Source organism: Schistocerca cancellata, chromosome 3 (genome assembly GCF_023864275.1).
Source record: "Schistocerca cancellata isolate TAMUIC-IGC-003103 chromosome 3, iqSchCanc2.1, whole genome shotgun sequence".
Lineage (NCBI taxonomy): Eukaryota > Metazoa > Arthropoda > Insecta > Orthoptera > Acrididae > Schistocerca > Schistocerca cancellata.
In genome coordinates, this window is record NC_064628.1 from 388,957,951 (window position 1) to 388,976,152 (window position 18,202).

Here is an 18,202-nt window from a genome sequence, read left to right on the forward strand (position 1 = left end):
CGGTTTCTGCTACCTATGTTGGCAGTCTGGCTGTGGATACGGCTGCCCCGCCTCCTTGCCCACCCGGACTAGGTCGCACGAGATCTCATGTGTCATGTGACTGAGTTGTGTACCCACCTAGTGGCAGACCAGCTGCACTACCTTCCATTCCACTCCCCACCGTCAACTCTCGATGGCCCCAGTGCAGCACGGCAGCAGACATCGGAACTTCACATCCAGCTCCCCACTCAGCCTACCCCTTGTTGATTCCACACAAATTTTGAGGACACCACTCATAACTGATGTGCTCTGTGTGTAATGGAATACTCAGCTTGAGCCTACGGTAAGCACCACAACCCAAGCTGCTTCTTCAGGGTGCCACCTCCAAAATCAGTAATCGTACAATGATCATATTGCAACTAGATGCCTCTACGTGCTCGACAGTCTAACCATCACATGCTTCATGACTGACACTGGTGTGGATGCAAGCGTTATCCTGCCAGCTCTCACTCTGTTGAAAATCCTGCCCTTGCCTGGTACACACTTTGTGGTTAATAATTCAGATATCCTAGCCCATGGCACAGCAGTTGCATCTCACCCCTAACCTGCAGTTTCCATGAACCTTCCATGTGGCAAATGTTGAGAAACCTGTCCTCAGAATTTACTTCTTTTAAGGACTTTGGCCTCTCTGCAGATATCCAGTCTGCTGCACTGTTGCATCATACTTCTGGCACACACATACCAGGTTCCTTCGTTCCACTGGCTGCAGCCCCACATCTGGATTTGATACACTCATCCCTCCATGATCTGAGTGTATACGTCTGACAGCCAGCTCCCTCATTGAGCTCTTACTCCAATGTCATGATAATGATACTCATCATGCCATGAACAACACGCTCCATTGTTTGGTCATGGATGTTTCCAACAACATGACGCTTGCATGTCACAAGGTTGATGCCCCTTCCACCACAGTACTGCCTGCTGTAACTTTGGCCAACGCACCCACTGCCATTCCACTGACTCGACAGGTCAGTGACTCTTCATGTATCAGTGTTGCATGTGATGCTCCTGCCCCCTCTTCACACCTCATGGCTATTTCAAATGGACCACAGAAGGTCCTCCTGTCCATCACAAGGCAAGGTGTCTTACAGCTAACAAAATGCACCATGCTAAGACCGCTGTGCAGGAACCATTAGAAGCAGGTATAGTCCGCCCCTCTTCTAGGAACTGGTCTTCACCTATGCAGCTGATGCCTAAGAAAGACGGTACCTACAGGTAGTGTGGAGACTACCACAAACTGAGTGCACACACTGTCATTGACAATTATCCCATTCTGCACATTCAAGACTTCGCATGGCACATTTGTATTTAGCGTCATAGACTGCCTCAAGGTTTACTATCATATCTGTATGCACACTGATGACATCCCGAAAAGTGCCACCATTACACCATTTAGTCTATTTGAATATTGTTATACACGTTACAGACTGAAAAATGTTGCCTACACCTGGCAGTGCCTTATTGATACTCTACTTTTCCCACTGCCATTCTGCTCTGTATATCCAGACGACATTCTTATCTTTTCCTCTCCCATTGAAAAACATGAGAAACACCTGTCACATGGTGTTACAAGTCCTCACGAACAATGGTGTCGAAATTAATTATGATGAAACTCAACTCCTCCGCACTAGCGTCACCTTCCTTGGTCATGAAGTTACCACCGAGGGCATTCACTCGACTTCTGATAATGTTGCCTTCATCTCCAACCTGCTGTTACCTGAAACCTATTGTGATCTTCCCAGGTTCCTGGGTGTTATACCCCATCCTGCCTCACATCAAGCCGTCTCACAGACACCTTACCAGGCACGAATACTATTGAGTAGAGTGAACTGGTCTGAAGCTGTGTTTTAAGCTTTTGAAAATCTCAAGGTTGCTCTACAATGTGGTCTCACTCACCTACCCCATCGCCGAAGTACACATCTCTGTTACCACAGACATTAGTGACTCCTCTATCAGCACCATGCTTCAGCAACATACAGGTGACATCTTAACAGCCTCTCCACTTCTTCTCTAAGAAATTGTCCTCCTCCCAGCACAGATGGTCTGATTTTGACACACAGTTATATGCCATTTACGAGGCAGGGAAATACTTCTGACAAGCTATTGAAGGTCATGAGTTTACCCTCTTTATGGACTACTGCCCCCTTGCATATGCACCACTTAACTCTGTTACCGACCTTCCCCCTTGTTGTTTTTGATATATGGACCTCATTTCTCAGTACACTACAGATGTCTGTTATATCAAAGGTGTTGTCAATGTCATCCCGGACTACATGTCAAGAATTAACTCCTTTACTTCACTCCTTGACTTGGACAAGCTGGCTCACTTGCAATAACAAGACTCCAATATACAAAATGTGTTACAAGACTCATTTACATCCCTTGTAGTGGAATCCCGACTCCTACTTGGCTCATCCCCTCCAGTGTTGTGTGACACTTCTACCGGCACAACATGTCCCATAGTTTCTTCTTCCTGGCAATGCAGTCTTCGATGCTATTCCTGACCTGGTCCATCCGGGCATCAAAGCCACCTCTTGTTTGCATGCCAAGCGCTTTGTTTGGCTGAACATCAAAAGTGACTGCCACGCCTGGGCATACGTGTGCATTCCCTGCCAATGTAACGAGGTCGGTCAACACGCCTCTTGGATGTTTTGACATCCCAAGAGGACGTTTTCCCCACGTATGTCTTGACCTGGTTGGTCCTCTACCTCCCTTGAAAGGTTATAGATTAAGCTCTGCAATCTATGCAGTGTTGCCAAGTTCCATATTACTGCATACCATCCTCAAAGCACCAGACTCATGGAATGCTGGCATCTCACTCTGAAAGCAGCTCTCATGTGTATGCCTGTGAGTGTGCGGAAGCATTGCCGTGGTTCCTCCAAGGCATATGTTCCACATTCAAAGAGGATCTTCAATCATCTATAGCTGAGGTACGGTACAGCGAACCGTGGGTCCTTCCTGCAGAGTATGTTGAGGACTCCGACCCTTTTCCCCCCTTCACTCTACCCACATTAGTCAAGCACATCTGCTCACACATCTCACGCATTCATGTACCCCCTCCTCACATCCGCGTGTCTTCATGCACAGCGACCCCGCCACCTGCGACTACGTCGTGCTCTATGACGACTCACTTTGCACAGTTTTGCAGCCCCCTTATTCGGGCCCTTACAAGGCACTGTCATGCTCTAGTAACACCTTTGTTATTTTCCTCAACAGGAGGCCACAAACTGTATCCTTGCAAAGGTTAAAACCGGCCTGGAAAATTGAAGACACCATGACTCAGAGACCCATCACCCAGTCAACCTACTGCAGATGAGTGTTACAACTCATTGTTAGATCAGCTTGCATCATCTTTGAACCCCCTCCCTCTCAGTGCTACGGTAATTCCCGCAGTGTTGTATTCAGAACAAGTGATTCTTGTGTGCTCATTCAGACTACTCATCTCTCACCAGCACTGCCAAGTGTCACAATGATCTCCTTTGACATCTCGCCTTTCAACTTTGAAGATCCTTCAATTCAGATCTGTGACAATACCCTGTACCTTCTCCATCCCCCTCCTTACTCCTTTGACTACCCCCAACAGTGCCTTCATAACCCTTCTCAAACATTGCCTTTTACTTCTCCTCAGACAAGGCCAACATTATTGCCTCCATTGACTCCTCTGGGAGGCTTGTCATTGCCATCCCTCGTCTGCCCACATCTTCAACCTACTCACCCTCCCCTCACATTCCTTTATCATGTGCAGGTCGTCCCCTCCAGCTCCCTTTTTGGCACCAAGATTACTTGCTTTCCTCACCACCTCCTTTCTCACCGAGCAACAGTCGATCCTCGCCTGCCCCCATGGCAGCTGCAACACAGCTGGTGACAATGTCTCTCATCACATTGGGAGCTCCTCTGTCGACCACCACATCTCTGAGGACTAACTTCTTTGACTTACACACAGTGTGCTCTTTTTCATCCATGTTGAGTGTTGTTTTTGTATCCCTTGTGATCTTTGTGTAAAAAGGCTTCATTAATAAAGTGTTTATTATTTAGTAGTGTTCACTTCTGACTGCGCCATAGTATTGGAATACCACAGTCCTCTTCCATGCCACCACTTCCCTCTGTTATCAAATTAAATATTTATTGATGCCTTAAGATGTGTCCTACAATCTATCCTCTCTTACACCAAGATGTACCATTGTTTTAGAATTCCCTGATTTGATACAGTGCCTGTTTATTAAGTACCCAACCTACCCATCTAATGTTCATCATTCTTCTCAGCACCAAATTTCAAAAGTGTCTATTGTTGCCATATTGTTGATTATGCACAAATCAGTTCCATAAACTGAAAAGACTTTTTAACACTTAAATCTATATTCCATTTAATATATTCTCTTTTTCAGAAAAGCATTTCTTGCTATTACCATTCTAAAATTTATATTGTTTGCTTGTGCCATTGTCAGTTGGTTTGCTGCCCTTATAGAAAAACTTGTCTACTGCTTTTACCATCTCATTTCTTAATCTAGCTCCTGCAGCAGCACCTGAATTTGATTGGACTTTACACCAGTACTCTGATTTTCCTGTAATTGGTATTCATATTTAATCTCTTTTCAAGAGACTATCCATAGTTCAAAAGATCTTCCAAAGTGTTCCCTTCAGTCTTTTCTGTTTGCTGGTTCCTGCATTCTCTAGATCAACGAAACAATCAGAAAAGTTCTGAAAGCTTGAGATTGAAACTGTTGTTTCATGTGTACTCTGTCTGAGAAATACTATTAACAGTTGATCTAAAATTGTCTATGCAGGGTGTAAAAAAAGGTCACAACCCAAATTTCAGAACTCATTCTCCATACAAATAGAAGAAGAACATATTTACTTGGAGATGAGTCAAGAAACATTTCATTTCTTAGAGAATACTCGACCAAGTATTTTAGAAGATGTGTCTTTATCCATGTAGTGAAACATACTTCCAGCATGATGGAGCTGCTCCTCATTTCAGTGTTAATGCACATTGCCTTCTAGATAATAGATTCCATGACAGATGGAGAGGAAGACATGGATCAGTTAACTGGCCTTTACATTTCACATTTTCCTAAACTTAATCTACTAGACTTTTATTTGGAGGAGGCGGGGGGAGGGGGGGAGTCGTTCACTTGAGGGCTCTTGTGTATTGAACCCCGGTGCAAGACCCAAAAAGTCTTCATGGCCATATTGTGAAGGCATATACAGTACTCCAGGGATATATCAGTGTATCCTGGATTCAGCCTCATGGGAGGCTGTTGCTTGTATAAATGTAAGTAGAGAGTATTCTGAGTGTTTAATTTGAGAAAGTGTTTCATATAATGTGCTGCTACATTCTGTTCTTGTGTCTGTTTCTTTAATTCATGTGCTATGAAGAGTTGTAGAGAATTAATTCTAAAGTGGAAATAAAACATTTGCAGATGCATGCTCCTGCGATATATTTTCTCCTTTTACCTTGAAGGATATCCCTGAAAGTTGTGCCTTATTGTTTTGTTACACCTTGTATATTGCCACAAATATTCTATCTGTAAAAGTATTGAAATAAATTATTTTCTTTCTTTCTGTTCTTTTTTTAATTGAGTTGTAGAATTTAGTTATAAGGAATACTATGATATTTATGAATCTCAGTTACCTAAAAAAGATCATCCCAGTGGATTGGATATGCAGTTACTGTACAGAAAACATTGATGTTGTGTCTGCAGCACCCCTTGGAGACATATGGCTACGCATTACTATTCTCAGTATCTGGTTACCTTGGAATCCAAATTGTACTGACACTCGTACGCACAAGTGGGGCCTTTGCCGCTGCTACCGTCACCACATGTCGCAAGGCTGTGTCCATTATTATCTCCTTCATGTTCTTTGACAAGCCATTCACATTCCAGTAAGTACACAATATATATAAATTTTGAGAATTCATTGATTACTCTATATAGCACTGTTTTGTGGCAGATATTTGATTTTGCCTCTTTATTCTTTAGATTATATTTTAATTATTGTAGATATATAGTATATAATTTTATAGAATTGTTACAGATGATTGTAATATAATTTCATTTCCTATTCTACAAGGGAGAAGTTCGTTAATGTGAGAGATACTAAGTTGCACTGTGATGTTAAACTGTAGCTTCCCCTATAACTTTCTGGATGAGTCAGTTCAAAAGTCAGAAGAAGAGGAGGACATGGCAACTCCAATAGTATGCTGCTTAGTAAAGCACTGTGATGTTATAGCCAGCCTAATGACAGCTTTACTTTATGTAAAGGAACAAATGCTTGTGCAGCATGACCAGGCATGTCACTTGTGCTATCAATGCACTGTGGTATTCAGTCAGCTGAAGAATCTTCGTGAAACCTGAGAATTGCCACAGAGTACTGAATGTCAGAAGTATTGAAAGATACATGTTTTTACTAGAGTGGTGAACTTATAAGAATATGAGAGGCATGGTGTCAATGCCAGTAGACAATAGGAAGAGGCAGTGTACTGTGTTACAAAACAAGCAATAGCTTCAGTCTGGCACATCTGTTCATAGTATGTGTTGAAACATTTAACATTAATTTCATGTTAGTGTATGCATGGAAATGGCTATTTCACTATAGTAGTATTGATAGCATCAAACATATGCTAAGAACTGATAACAGTAGTGTTCTTGTGTATATAAGTCTTGTGAGTAAGAAAGAAGCTGAAACGATGTTGACTAACAACCAAGATACAATCATACTGATTTCTTTTACTTAATAGGACCTGCTTTGTTATACTGGGAAGTGAGTTCCAGCAGAAACAATAGTGAGACTGAACATGCCTCAAGAAAGCTTGACAGAACCTTGACTGTTCTTAGTTTACTTAAATAAGATAGGATCAGCAGCACTATCAGACTGTTCATTGATTATGCTGCTGTCTACAAGAAAGGAAATGCAGCAATAGTTAAGACAAAATTTCAACTTGGTGTAATGAAAGGAAGCTCTCTTTAAATGTGGATAAATGCAAGATAATGCCTACAATGCGGAGAAAGAACCCAATAATATCCTGTGGCAACCTGTGGGGCTACTACCCACTTTGGCAGGCATCTGATACCACTGATACTGCTGCTGCCAAACTGTCACAGTCATGACTCATATGCTTTTCTGCTGCAGCAGAGTTCGGCTGCCAAAGTGAGCAGTGCTCATTTTGTGATGGTATGGCATACTGTACCCTCTGACAGAAAAAAATTAGAACAGTGGATTTTGAGTTGTGGTATGATAGAACTTTTGCTGCAGTTGAAGCAATGTAAAACGAATGTTGTATTTACACTTTTACATTTTTAAAATGCTCAGGAAGCATTAAAATAACATATTAAGAAGTCTAAATTTCAAAAATATCCCCTGCATGGTCACAGTACTGGAACTCCCTTTTTTTTCCTGAGCACAGAGAGAGTATCAGATAACTTTTGTCACACTATTATTTATGTTCCCTGTTACAATGTATCTGATTACAAGATCAGTCACGAATACCTAAACCACATCAGACTCTTTAAATATGTGGGAGTAATACTAAGAAGTGATACAAAATGTAGCAGACACGTGGAATCATTAATAGGTAATACAAAGAGAAGAAGTGTTATAGATTATTGGAAGGATTAAGGGTTAGTTCATTGTGACCAACTGCACCATCATTTGGAATTATTTTTAAATAGGCATGACACAAATGTCAACAGAATTCAGGTAATGATGCTAGATTGTAACAGGTCAGAGCAGCCTCTACAAAAATGTAATAGAGATGCTCAGGGAACTTAAAAGGTAATGTAAGAACACTGTGACACTTTTTCTGGAAATTTGTTGGCTAAATTTATAACCAGTTATCTAACGAAGACAGTGCAACATTTATACTTCTACCTTTGTGTATCTTCTACAGAGGTCACGAGATTAAGATGAGAGAGACAGAGGCATTTCTGTCTAAGACTGGCTTGATGCATCTCTCCCACCAATCTATCCTGTGCAGGCCTCTTTGTCTCTGCATAACCGTACTGCAATCTACATCCATCTGAACCTGCTTACTGTAGTCAAGTCTTTGTGTCCCTATACAATTCCTGCATCCCCCTCCACCCCTCCCCTCCACCACCATACCACACACACACACACACACACACACACACACACACACACAAATACAAGCATTTCTCAGTTACCAAACTGAAGATTTCTTGATCTCTTCTTTTAGTCAAGTGGTGTGATAAATTTCTTTGATTCTACCCATCTTTTGTAGCACAAATATTTTCAGAAAATGCTTCCTAACACTTAAATTGCAGGATATAAAAATGTTGTCTCATTTTCAGAAAATGCTTTTCTTACTATTGTAAGTCTACATTTTATATCCTCTGCGGTTCAGCTATTCTAGTTCTCTTGCCTGTTGTCGTATAGCAAAACTCAACTACTTTCAGTTTATTATTTCCTAATCTAATTCCCTCAGTGCGGCTTCATATAATTTGGCTGCTCTCTGTTACCCCTTGTTGTACTATTGTTGTTTCTATTTTATAACATATTTTCAAGACATATATGTTCTGTTCCACTGATCTTCCCAGTACATTGATGCATCTGACAGGATTAGGAAGTCATTGGCAAACCTTAAAGTCTTTATTTTATTTCACTCAACTTTAATTCCCTTTCCTAATTTCTCTTTACCTTTCTTTACTGCAGTCCTGTCTTGCTCCTTTCTCAGTTGTTGCCTACTTTCCATGTCCTTTAACTCTTAAGAGAGACATATACACAGTCACTTCTCTCTTGCTCAATTAGAGTATGGAATATAGCAGAAAATTTCCAGTATTAGTACAAAGTACCCTTCACCGTGGAGTATGCTTTTGCTTGCAGGGTATATACATAAAAAAGTGTAGGTAGAATGTGTAACATACCCACCTTCTTATCTGCTCACCACTCTAGGTGTGGTCCAACCGTACAGCGACACACTATTTTGTCTTAACTTGCTTGCTGAACAGGCCAATGGCCTTGCCATGATGGTAACACCGGTTTCCATCAGATCACCGAAGTTAAACACTGTCGAGCTTGGCTAGCATGTGGATTACTATACACATAACTAGGTCTACTTTGAGTCTTCTGGTCAATTCCACAATGCCACGTCTTGTAGGCGATAACATCTCTATCGGCGAAGGATTCCAGTCCAGGAAGGGAAGCGTTTTCACAATGCACAATGGCTAGGGTAAACCAACCACTATCAGAATTTCCAGTAGCGACATCTAGAGTAAAATTAACTCTGCAGCCACGGAAGAGTATTGGTCCATTTAATATGCTGAGACCTTTTGTGGGCAAGTACACACACAACATACAAAACTCAGCTGATTTTATCAATAGACTGGGAGCTCTTAGTCTTAGCTGTGTTGACCTCCTAGTAAGTTTTGATGTGGTCTCACTTTTTACAAAATTTCCTCTTTCAGATTCTTTGACATTGATTGGTAACATGTTTCCTGTTGATATCACTGCTTTGTTTAGGCACAGTCTTTCCTCAAGTTATTTTATGTTTAATCAATAATACTTTGAACAGACATGGTGTCGTCATGGGTAGCCCCCTGTCTCCCTTGGTGGTCAACCTTTTTATGGAAGATTTTGAGGAGAGAGTGCTTGAATCAGCTGCCCTGAAACCAACAGTTTTTTGGAGGTATGTGGACGATACTTTCATGGTATGGTCTCATGGAGAAGACAAATTAATGGAGTTTCTACATCACCTCAACTCCATTCATAGCAACATCCAGTGTACCATGGAAATAGAGAAAGATGGTTGTTTGCCTTTCTTGGATGTCCTGGTTCGAAGGAAGAATGATGGTTCTCTAGGGCATTCATTTTATCGGAAGCCCACTCATACTGATCTGTACCTGCAAGCATCGAGTTGCCGTCACCAATCGCAAACCATGAGTGTGCTTAAAACACTTGTTCATAGAGCTCATACTGTCTCAGATCTAGAAGCTCATACTGTCTCAGATCTAGATAGCTTACCTCAAGAACTCACCCATCTAAAGACAATATTCAGTGAAAATGGGTATTCTATCTGGCAGATTAACAGGGCACTAACAGTTAAAACTAAGAAACAGGAAGTGGATAAAGAGGAGAACATGCCGGAACAATCTTTAGCTTTTCTTCCTTTCGTTGGCAACACTTCATTTAAAATAGCAAGAATCCTCCGAAAATTTCAGGTAAAAGTGGTTTTCCACCCACCATCAAAGATTGCAGATGTTGTGGGATCAGTAAAGGAAAAACTGTTACTACAAAAGGCCGGAATTTACAAGATACTGTGCCAGTGTGGTATGGCTTATATAGGTCAAACCACACGCACCATGAAAGAACGCTGCACTGAACATCATTGTTACTCCCACCTTTTGCAGCCAAGCAAGTCCACTATTGCTGAACGTGGTATTTCTACTGTACGTTCAATGGAGTATGAGAAATCAATGATTTTGTCCACAGCAACATCTTTCTGGGACTCCGTTACTAAAGAATCCATAGAAATACGTCTGGCTTATAATCTGTTGAACCGTGACCAGCTTGACAGCGCATGGAATCCCATCATCTCCATGATTTGCTCAAATCGAAGACGACAGAGTGTGCCGAGGGCCGCAGCAAACAGCAATGTAGAGGGCAACTGACTTCTGCCATTCCACTAGGGAGGGCGCTGCTGGCGGGCAGTGTGGTCTGTCTATCAAGTTTTTGATGCATGCGCAGAATAGTTACAGCGCGCTATATATTGCGGAACGAAGGACATTTTCACCAGTCTGTGACAGCTCAGTTGAAGATGACTGGCAGGTGCCCAGTTGAAATATCGTGCGAGGTATTGAACGACGACCGGCTGCAAGCCCAAAATTTGTTTGAACAGTCAATTCGCCGAATTTTAAAATTCAAAATAATGAACAGTTCTAAACACCTCATACCATGACAAATGTTTTTATTTTCAAGTGGGTGTGCACTCATAAACTGAAGGCTGAGTTGTTTCATAAAATGGGAGTGGATGAAACCCATCAGCTTTCTCGTAGTAACTAATTACCCAGCTGGCATGTGTAGGATCAATTATAATGACAAAGCGGCTACAGAAAGTACCATAATGTTGCAGGAGCAATGGACAAGAATAACTGCTGGCCTGTAAATGAAGGTCTTCCTGCCGGGGAGACTGGCAGAGGACACTCCTGTACTACACAGACGTAATAATAGCTTCAAACAAGCAACTTCCCTCATGTTTCCAGTCAGTAATGGTAATGTATTGGTAGTACATTTGGTAAAGGGATTAGTAAGGTGGTGGTTTTTAAGGTCTTTGTCACAAATTATCCTCCATTTCAGTTACATAGCGGTATTCTTGAATTTTAATTGGGTTTGTCTGTAGGTTTGAAACAATAATCCTGAGAAAGAAGGAAACTATCTGGTTTTGGAAAATAGCAACACTTGCTCTTGTAAACATCATATATTAAGCAGCACTTATGGCATATAGATCACAGTGCGCCACATTTAGTAGGCTGCGTTTTATTTTTGGACCAAAAGGCAGCAGTAGATCTGCTCTCTATTTTAAGTGACATTCAAATGAATGTGGTGAGCCTTTTAATATTTTGTGATTTGTCCAACTTGTTTCCAAAACTTTTTGTGAGATGTTCTTAATGTGTTAACAGGGTGACTGGTGCACCCATGTTGTTTGTAAGTAGTCATCTGGTCACATATCCCTGTGCCATTCATTTAGCTACTCTGTCATTTTCCTTCTGTTTTCATCCCAGGTATAGCAACTTTCACTATTTCTCCTTTGTTTTACAGCATTTGATGTTGGGTGATTGTGTAGATCACCGCGAGTGAGTGGGAGTTGGTGAGTGAGTGAATTAGTGGGGAAGTGTGCCCAAGTTTTTACTCTTTTACCCATATTCATTTCTTTTAATATTTGTAAGTGCACTGATAATCTCGCTGTTGAGCACATGTAAACTGCAAAAACATCAACAACAACAACAACAACAACAACAACATATGCTCAGCGGTGCAGTCACCTTTAGAAAACACAAAATGTCATTAAAAGTTATCTAATAACATTAACATTTTTTACACACTTTAACAATTTCTCTTGATATTAAGCAAGCATGAAGGAAAAATTGTGTACACAACCTAGCAGAATGTCATGTTTAGTTTAGTTATGTCATGTTCCGTAGATCATTTTCACAATTATTTTATCAATATGATGTGGAACAAGTCAGATTACAAGATATACAGGGTGGTCCATCTGAAGTTTTGGATGAGATTATCTCGAAAACTATACATCGGGTAGAAATAGTGGGTAAGACAAGTTCATAAGCTCAAAGGGGGACATCAAATGATACTACACGTGACCTCCAGCCCCCGCCCCCTTGGGTGGGGTGGGGGGACAACTTTTAAATCTTAACTGGAAACACCCATTTTTATTGCAGATTTGCATTCTCCATAAAAAGGTAATCAAGTTTTGTCTAAAACATTATTTAAACCATTGACAGATGGCACTGAAATCGAGAAAAAAGTAAAATTGGGGAAGAACTCTGATTTATTTAAAATTATCCGAGAAAGACGCATCATATCGATAAAAAATGTGCACCAATTCTTTCATTATGCCAAATTAAGCTATTTTTGTACAAAATGTACTGTATCCTACTTTTGGCATTACCCAGGAACGACATGGACATAGTAGAATGATGTTCCCATGGGGTGCTTCATTAGTGTGAGTCCCCTTGCCTCTCACATGTTGGGGTGCTTCATTAGTGTGAGTCCCCTTGCCTCTCACATATTGGGGTGCTTCATTAGTGTGAGTTCCCTTGCCTCTCACAATTTGGGGTGCTTAATTAATTAAATTGGCCATGAAGAATTTGTTCAAAATTATCCGCATTTGCTTAAATGCATAAAGTCAATTGTCTGCGAAAGTTGTCCACAGTTTTGAGCAGCACATCCCATGGTATGGCTGCACACGCTCTTTGAATGCGTTGCTCCATATCGTTTCGGGTTGTGGGCTGTCTTTCTTGAACAATATTTTTTAAATAACCCCACAAGAAAAAATCAGGTTATGTTAGGTCTGGTGAACGTGGAGGCCACTGAATTGGTCCGCCACATCCTATCCACTGACCAGGGTACCGTAAATTTAAAATGTTCCGCACATTTTTAGCATAATGGGGAGCTGCTCCGTCCTGTTGCAACCACATTCATTGTCTAGTTTCTAAATAATATCTTTCATTAGCTCCAACAAAAAAATCATGGAGGCATTGTAAATAAGATTCCCCAGTAACATTTCAGTCAAAAAAATATGGTCCTATCAAGTAACCATTTAAAATTCCACACCACACCATTAACAACCATTTGTGTTGACCGTCAACGGGTCTGTGCCAGTGTGGATTGGCAGGGGACCAAAAATGACAATCATGACTATTTAATTTGCCATTGTTTTTGAATGTGGCTTCATCGGTGAACATAACATATCTAAAAAAAATCATTGTCACGTCTATCATTTCCAAGGTCCATTGAAGGAAATGCACGCATATTTGCATACCTTTTGGCGTTAATGCCTGTGTCAGTGTGATATGATACACATGATATTTATGTGCCTTCAAAATCCTCAAAACAGTTGATTTCAGTATTCCAGTATGTCTCTGAATCACACGACTATTAATTTCGGGATCAAGTTGAACACAGGCGAGAACGATAAGGGTACGAGTGTCATTTTCATTGTATTCGCGATGACGAGGTGGACGGTGCATATGTCCATTTCGAGCTCGTTGAGTGCAATTTTGAATAATGTTTTTGCTTGGATTTGTCTGTTTGGGAAACGATCTGCATACAATTGCGCAGCTGCAGCCTGATTGTTATGGCATTCACCTAAAATTAACATCATATCAACAATCTCTGTAGGAGGATAGTGAGCCATGTTTCGCTAAAGAATAATTTACTTTTGTCAGTTGATGTTTACAGTTCACAATCTGAAAGTATAGTGACGTCCGATTGCATTGCACCGAGCTTTATACTTAGTCATAGTTCACAGTTTGGCCATGGTAGCACCACAGTTGGGTTGTAACGCTGGGCGCGTGCGCACGATTCTCATTAAAGCCTGTACTATGGTAAGTTGACGGGCTTCACCTTATGAGAAAGGATTTTGGTATAGATATTGACCACGTGTACCTGAATGGAGGCAAATCAGGCATAATATGGTAAATTTTAGAACCAAAAAATCTATTGAACTGACAATGTCACTTTCTGTACTGATATGGATAAACCATAAATGCATAACACTACACTATAATGTTTACTACAAAACTTCGTACTGTCTATTGATCTGATTAAAATCGGGCATAGGTTACCCTAGAAACAGTAATTTCGAGCCACAAACAAAATGTCAATTTTGATAATGATAAAACACTGATAAATTTTGGTTTTTATATTGACTTTAACTTTGCTGGTCAAATCAGTTTGATTACTGAAATCATTATGTGCTCAAGATTTCCAATATATTATTTACTACTCTTTTTATCTTATTTCCTGCTCATTTAAATACCATTATATCTGTCTCCAGGAGAGCCTCCTCGATCCAGAACATGTTGCTCAGACCACTGCCCAACTCCGACTACTACTGCTGAGCCCGTTATGCCGCGCAGCGCCCGTGTGCATTTTCCCGCGCTCGTCTGCCATCCACCTTTTACCACTCCCTTACAGTCAGGGTATTCACCCGAGGTTTTGCATTCTACATATCCTAATACATTGCCTACGTATGGACCAGACACACAGTTACAGTTTTAAACGTCTTACAATAGTTTCAACGTTTCTTACATTTCAATTCTCTTACCATATTGATTGACACTTGACATAAACATTAATATTCACATCGAAATTTGTTTACAGTTTCCTTAACATAATGGCATGAAACAAAAAAGAAATGAAATCAGAACATCGATTACACTAATTTATCGAAAATTCAGATGGAAAAAAAAATATTATTTATATGTACAATAGTACAGCGTTGTTGTTACACATGCCCCTGTTTCCAGTAAATTTCACTAAGTGCAAATTTGATGGGAACACTAAACTTTATATTTATACAGTGGTTCTGAATCTTTGTATGAATGTCCCATCATAAAATTTTATATCACAAAACTTCCTTTCTCGCACATTGTAGAGGTCTATACTTTTTTATATATCGAGAACATTTACCTATATTTACTTAAGTGCCTTTGGCACAGTCCAACCTCTTCTCACAACTTAATTTAAATAGCAAATTACTTATCATTAAATTTCTCAGACAAATAAAATCAAAAGCTGAAACACAAACACTTGCCTACAAAGCATATACAAATACCTATATACACTATAAGACAATTTGTTGCTGCTTGCTTTGAATGGCAGTCCATTTCCTTATTTTTCTAATAAACACACAATAATATTTAGAAAAATCACTACATATATTTGCTGCCTATTATTCAGATTTGGGCAGTCCATTTCGCATCATTTCATCACATCACCTGCACCACACTTACAATTCTCCTTTGACTATTTATCTGCCCTCTTTGGTGTTTGGCAGTCCTTTAGATTATGACTCATATACTGCCCACTTTGATTTTTGGCAGTCCCATCTTTTATTTGGCTTGCAGCATTTGCTTTTTCTTTTCAGCCCTTTTCTCCATACATCTTTACATTTATAGTACCTTTGGTAATCTGAAACTCACATAAGTACATTAACACACCGATATTGGTATACATATACACTCCTGGAAATGGAAAAAAGAACACATTGACACCGGTGTGTCAGACCCACCATACTTGCTCCGGACACTGCGAGAGGGCTGTACAAGCAATGATCACACGCACGGCACAGCGGACACACCAGGAACCGCGGTGTTGGCCGTCAAATGGCGCTAGCTGCGCAGCATTTGTGCACCGCCGCCGTCAGTGTCAGCCAGTTTGCCGTGGCATACGGAGCTCCATCGCAGTCTTTAACACTGGTAGCATGCCGCGACAGGGTGGACGTGAACCGTATGTGCAGTTGACGGACTTTGAGCGAGGACGTATAGTGGGCATGCGGGAGGCCGGGTGGACGTACAGCCGAATTGCTCAACACGTGGGGCGTGAGGTCTCCACAGTACATCGATGTTGTCGCCAGTGGTCGGTGGAAGGTGCACGTGCCCGTCGACCTGGGACCGGACCGCAGCGACGCACGGATGCACACCAAGACCGTAGGATCCTACGCAGTGCCGTAGGGGACCGCACCGCCACTTCCCAGCAAATTAGGGACACTGTTGCTCCTGGGGTATCGGCGAGGATCATTCGCAACCGTCTCCATGAAGCTGGGCTACGGTCCCGCACACCGTTAGGCCGTCTTCCGCTCACGCCCCAACATCGTGCAGCCCGCCTCCAGTGGTGTCGCGACAGGCGTGAATGGAGGGACGAATGGAGACGTGTCGTCTTCAGCGATGAGAGTCACTTCTGCCTTGGTGCCAATGATGGTCGTATGCGTGTTTGGCGCCGTGCAGGTGAGCGCCACAATCAGGACTGCATACGACCGAGGCACACAGGGCCAACACCCGGCATCATGGTGTGGGGAGCGATCTCCTACACTGGCCGTACACCACTAGTGATCGTCGAGGGGACACTGAATAGTGCACGGTACATCCAAACCGTCATCGAACCCATCGTTCTACCATTCCTAGACCGGCAAGGGAACTTGCTGTTCCAACAGGACAATGCACGTCCGAATGTATCCCGTGCCACCCAACGTGCTCTAGAAGGTGTAAGTCAACTACCCTGGCCAGCAAGATCTCCGGATCTGTCCCCCATTGAGCATGTTTGGGACTGGATGAAGCGTCGTCTCACGCGGTCTGCACGTCCAGCACGAACGCTGGTCCAACTGAGGCGCCAGGTGGAAATGGCATGGCAAGCCGTTCCACAGGACTACATCCAGCATCTCTACGATCGTCTCCATGGGAGAATAGCAGCCTGCATTGCTGCGAAAGGTGGATATACACTGTACTAGTGCCGACATTGTGCATGCTCTGTTGCCTGTGTCTATGTGCCTGTGGTTCTGTCAGTGTGATCATGTGATGTATCTGACCCCAGGAATGTGTCAATAAAGTTTCCCCTTCCTGGGACAATGAATTCACGGTGTTCTTATTTCAATTTCCAGGAGTGTATTTACAAAGATTTGTTACATTTGGAATAAAATAGTTTCAGCATAAGATACAGCACATTTAATGCAGATTGCTCTCTGAGTGTACTTAGGTCACTCAATCCTAGGAACATACAGTTTCAGGTCCACAACATTTCTTACACCTAAAGGTCTCTTGGATTTTGGGTAGATCAGGTAGTAAGCATTATCGTGTGGAATGTTCTGTATTATATACGGTCCATTATAAATATATTTAAATTTGGAAATTTCATGGTTCAGTTCACTAGATTTTTCGTGGGTTTTTAAAAGAACATAATCCCCAATTTTAAATTTTGACACCTTCAGATTTTTATCATGTCTTTTAGATCTAGATTCAGCTTTTTGCTTTGCCCTTTTTTTGACTAATTCTTTCTTTTGACTCAACCCCAAGCTTGTACAAGGTGGAAACTCTAGTTTTTCCTCAATTAAACTTTTACTTCTGCTGCCTAACAAAATTTCTTCCGGTGGGAACCCAGTAGTTTCATGATGTACTGTGTTCATGACATTCTCAAAGTCCAATATAAATCTGCCCCAGACTCTAAATCATGCCCCTTCCTGTTTTTTCCACAACGCACCTTAGTCGACTGTGACATTGTCCCAAGATACGTTCCTGACTTGTGAACCATTTATATCTGGTGGCTTCCTAGGTTTCTGGAGTTCAAAGTCTTTGCTTACTTGAACTCTTTGCAAAATAAACACTGAGTCGTCCGGTGGCTCTTTCTTTCTTTGTTCAGTCTCAACATCTGGGTTTTGTTTTGAAACTTCATCATCGGTAGGTACAATATCGCAATTAGCTGTATTCCCATTATTTTCACTAGTACCGAAATACTCGTTATCTGAACTATCGTCAGAATCCAACCATTCTGGATCGCTTTCAGGTTCTAACATAAAAGCTTTTCTGAGACAGGCACTAAGTTCTCCCTCTGCATTTTCGTCAGGCTTTGATTTTAACTCAGTATCCTCTTTTGACAAAACGGCCTCATTATCAGCTTTACTCACATCCACTGTTAC

The 18,202-nt window shown here is 41.5% G+C and overlaps 1 protein-coding gene across 2 annotated transcripts in view; it reads left to right on the forward strand.

Moving 5' to 3' along the window:
* Positions 1–18,202, forward strand: part of LOC126175105 (adenosine 3'-phospho 5'-phosphosulfate transporter 2) — a 62,990-nt gene that overhangs the window by 24,149 nt on the left and 20,639 nt on the right. The window contains exons 5-6 of one of the 2 annotated variants that reach the window (XR_007535525.1): positions 5,742–5,923; positions 11,126–11,264. Coding sequence is in view for 1 of the 2 variants with exons in the window: in XM_049921659.1 (XP_049777616.1) it covers positions 5,742–5,923 (182 nt within the window). In the remaining variant the exon portion in view is untranslated. The remainder of the gene's footprint in view (positions 1–5,741; positions 5,924–11,125; positions 11,265–18,202) is intronic. The other variant, XM_049921659.1, reaches the window with a different exon arrangement.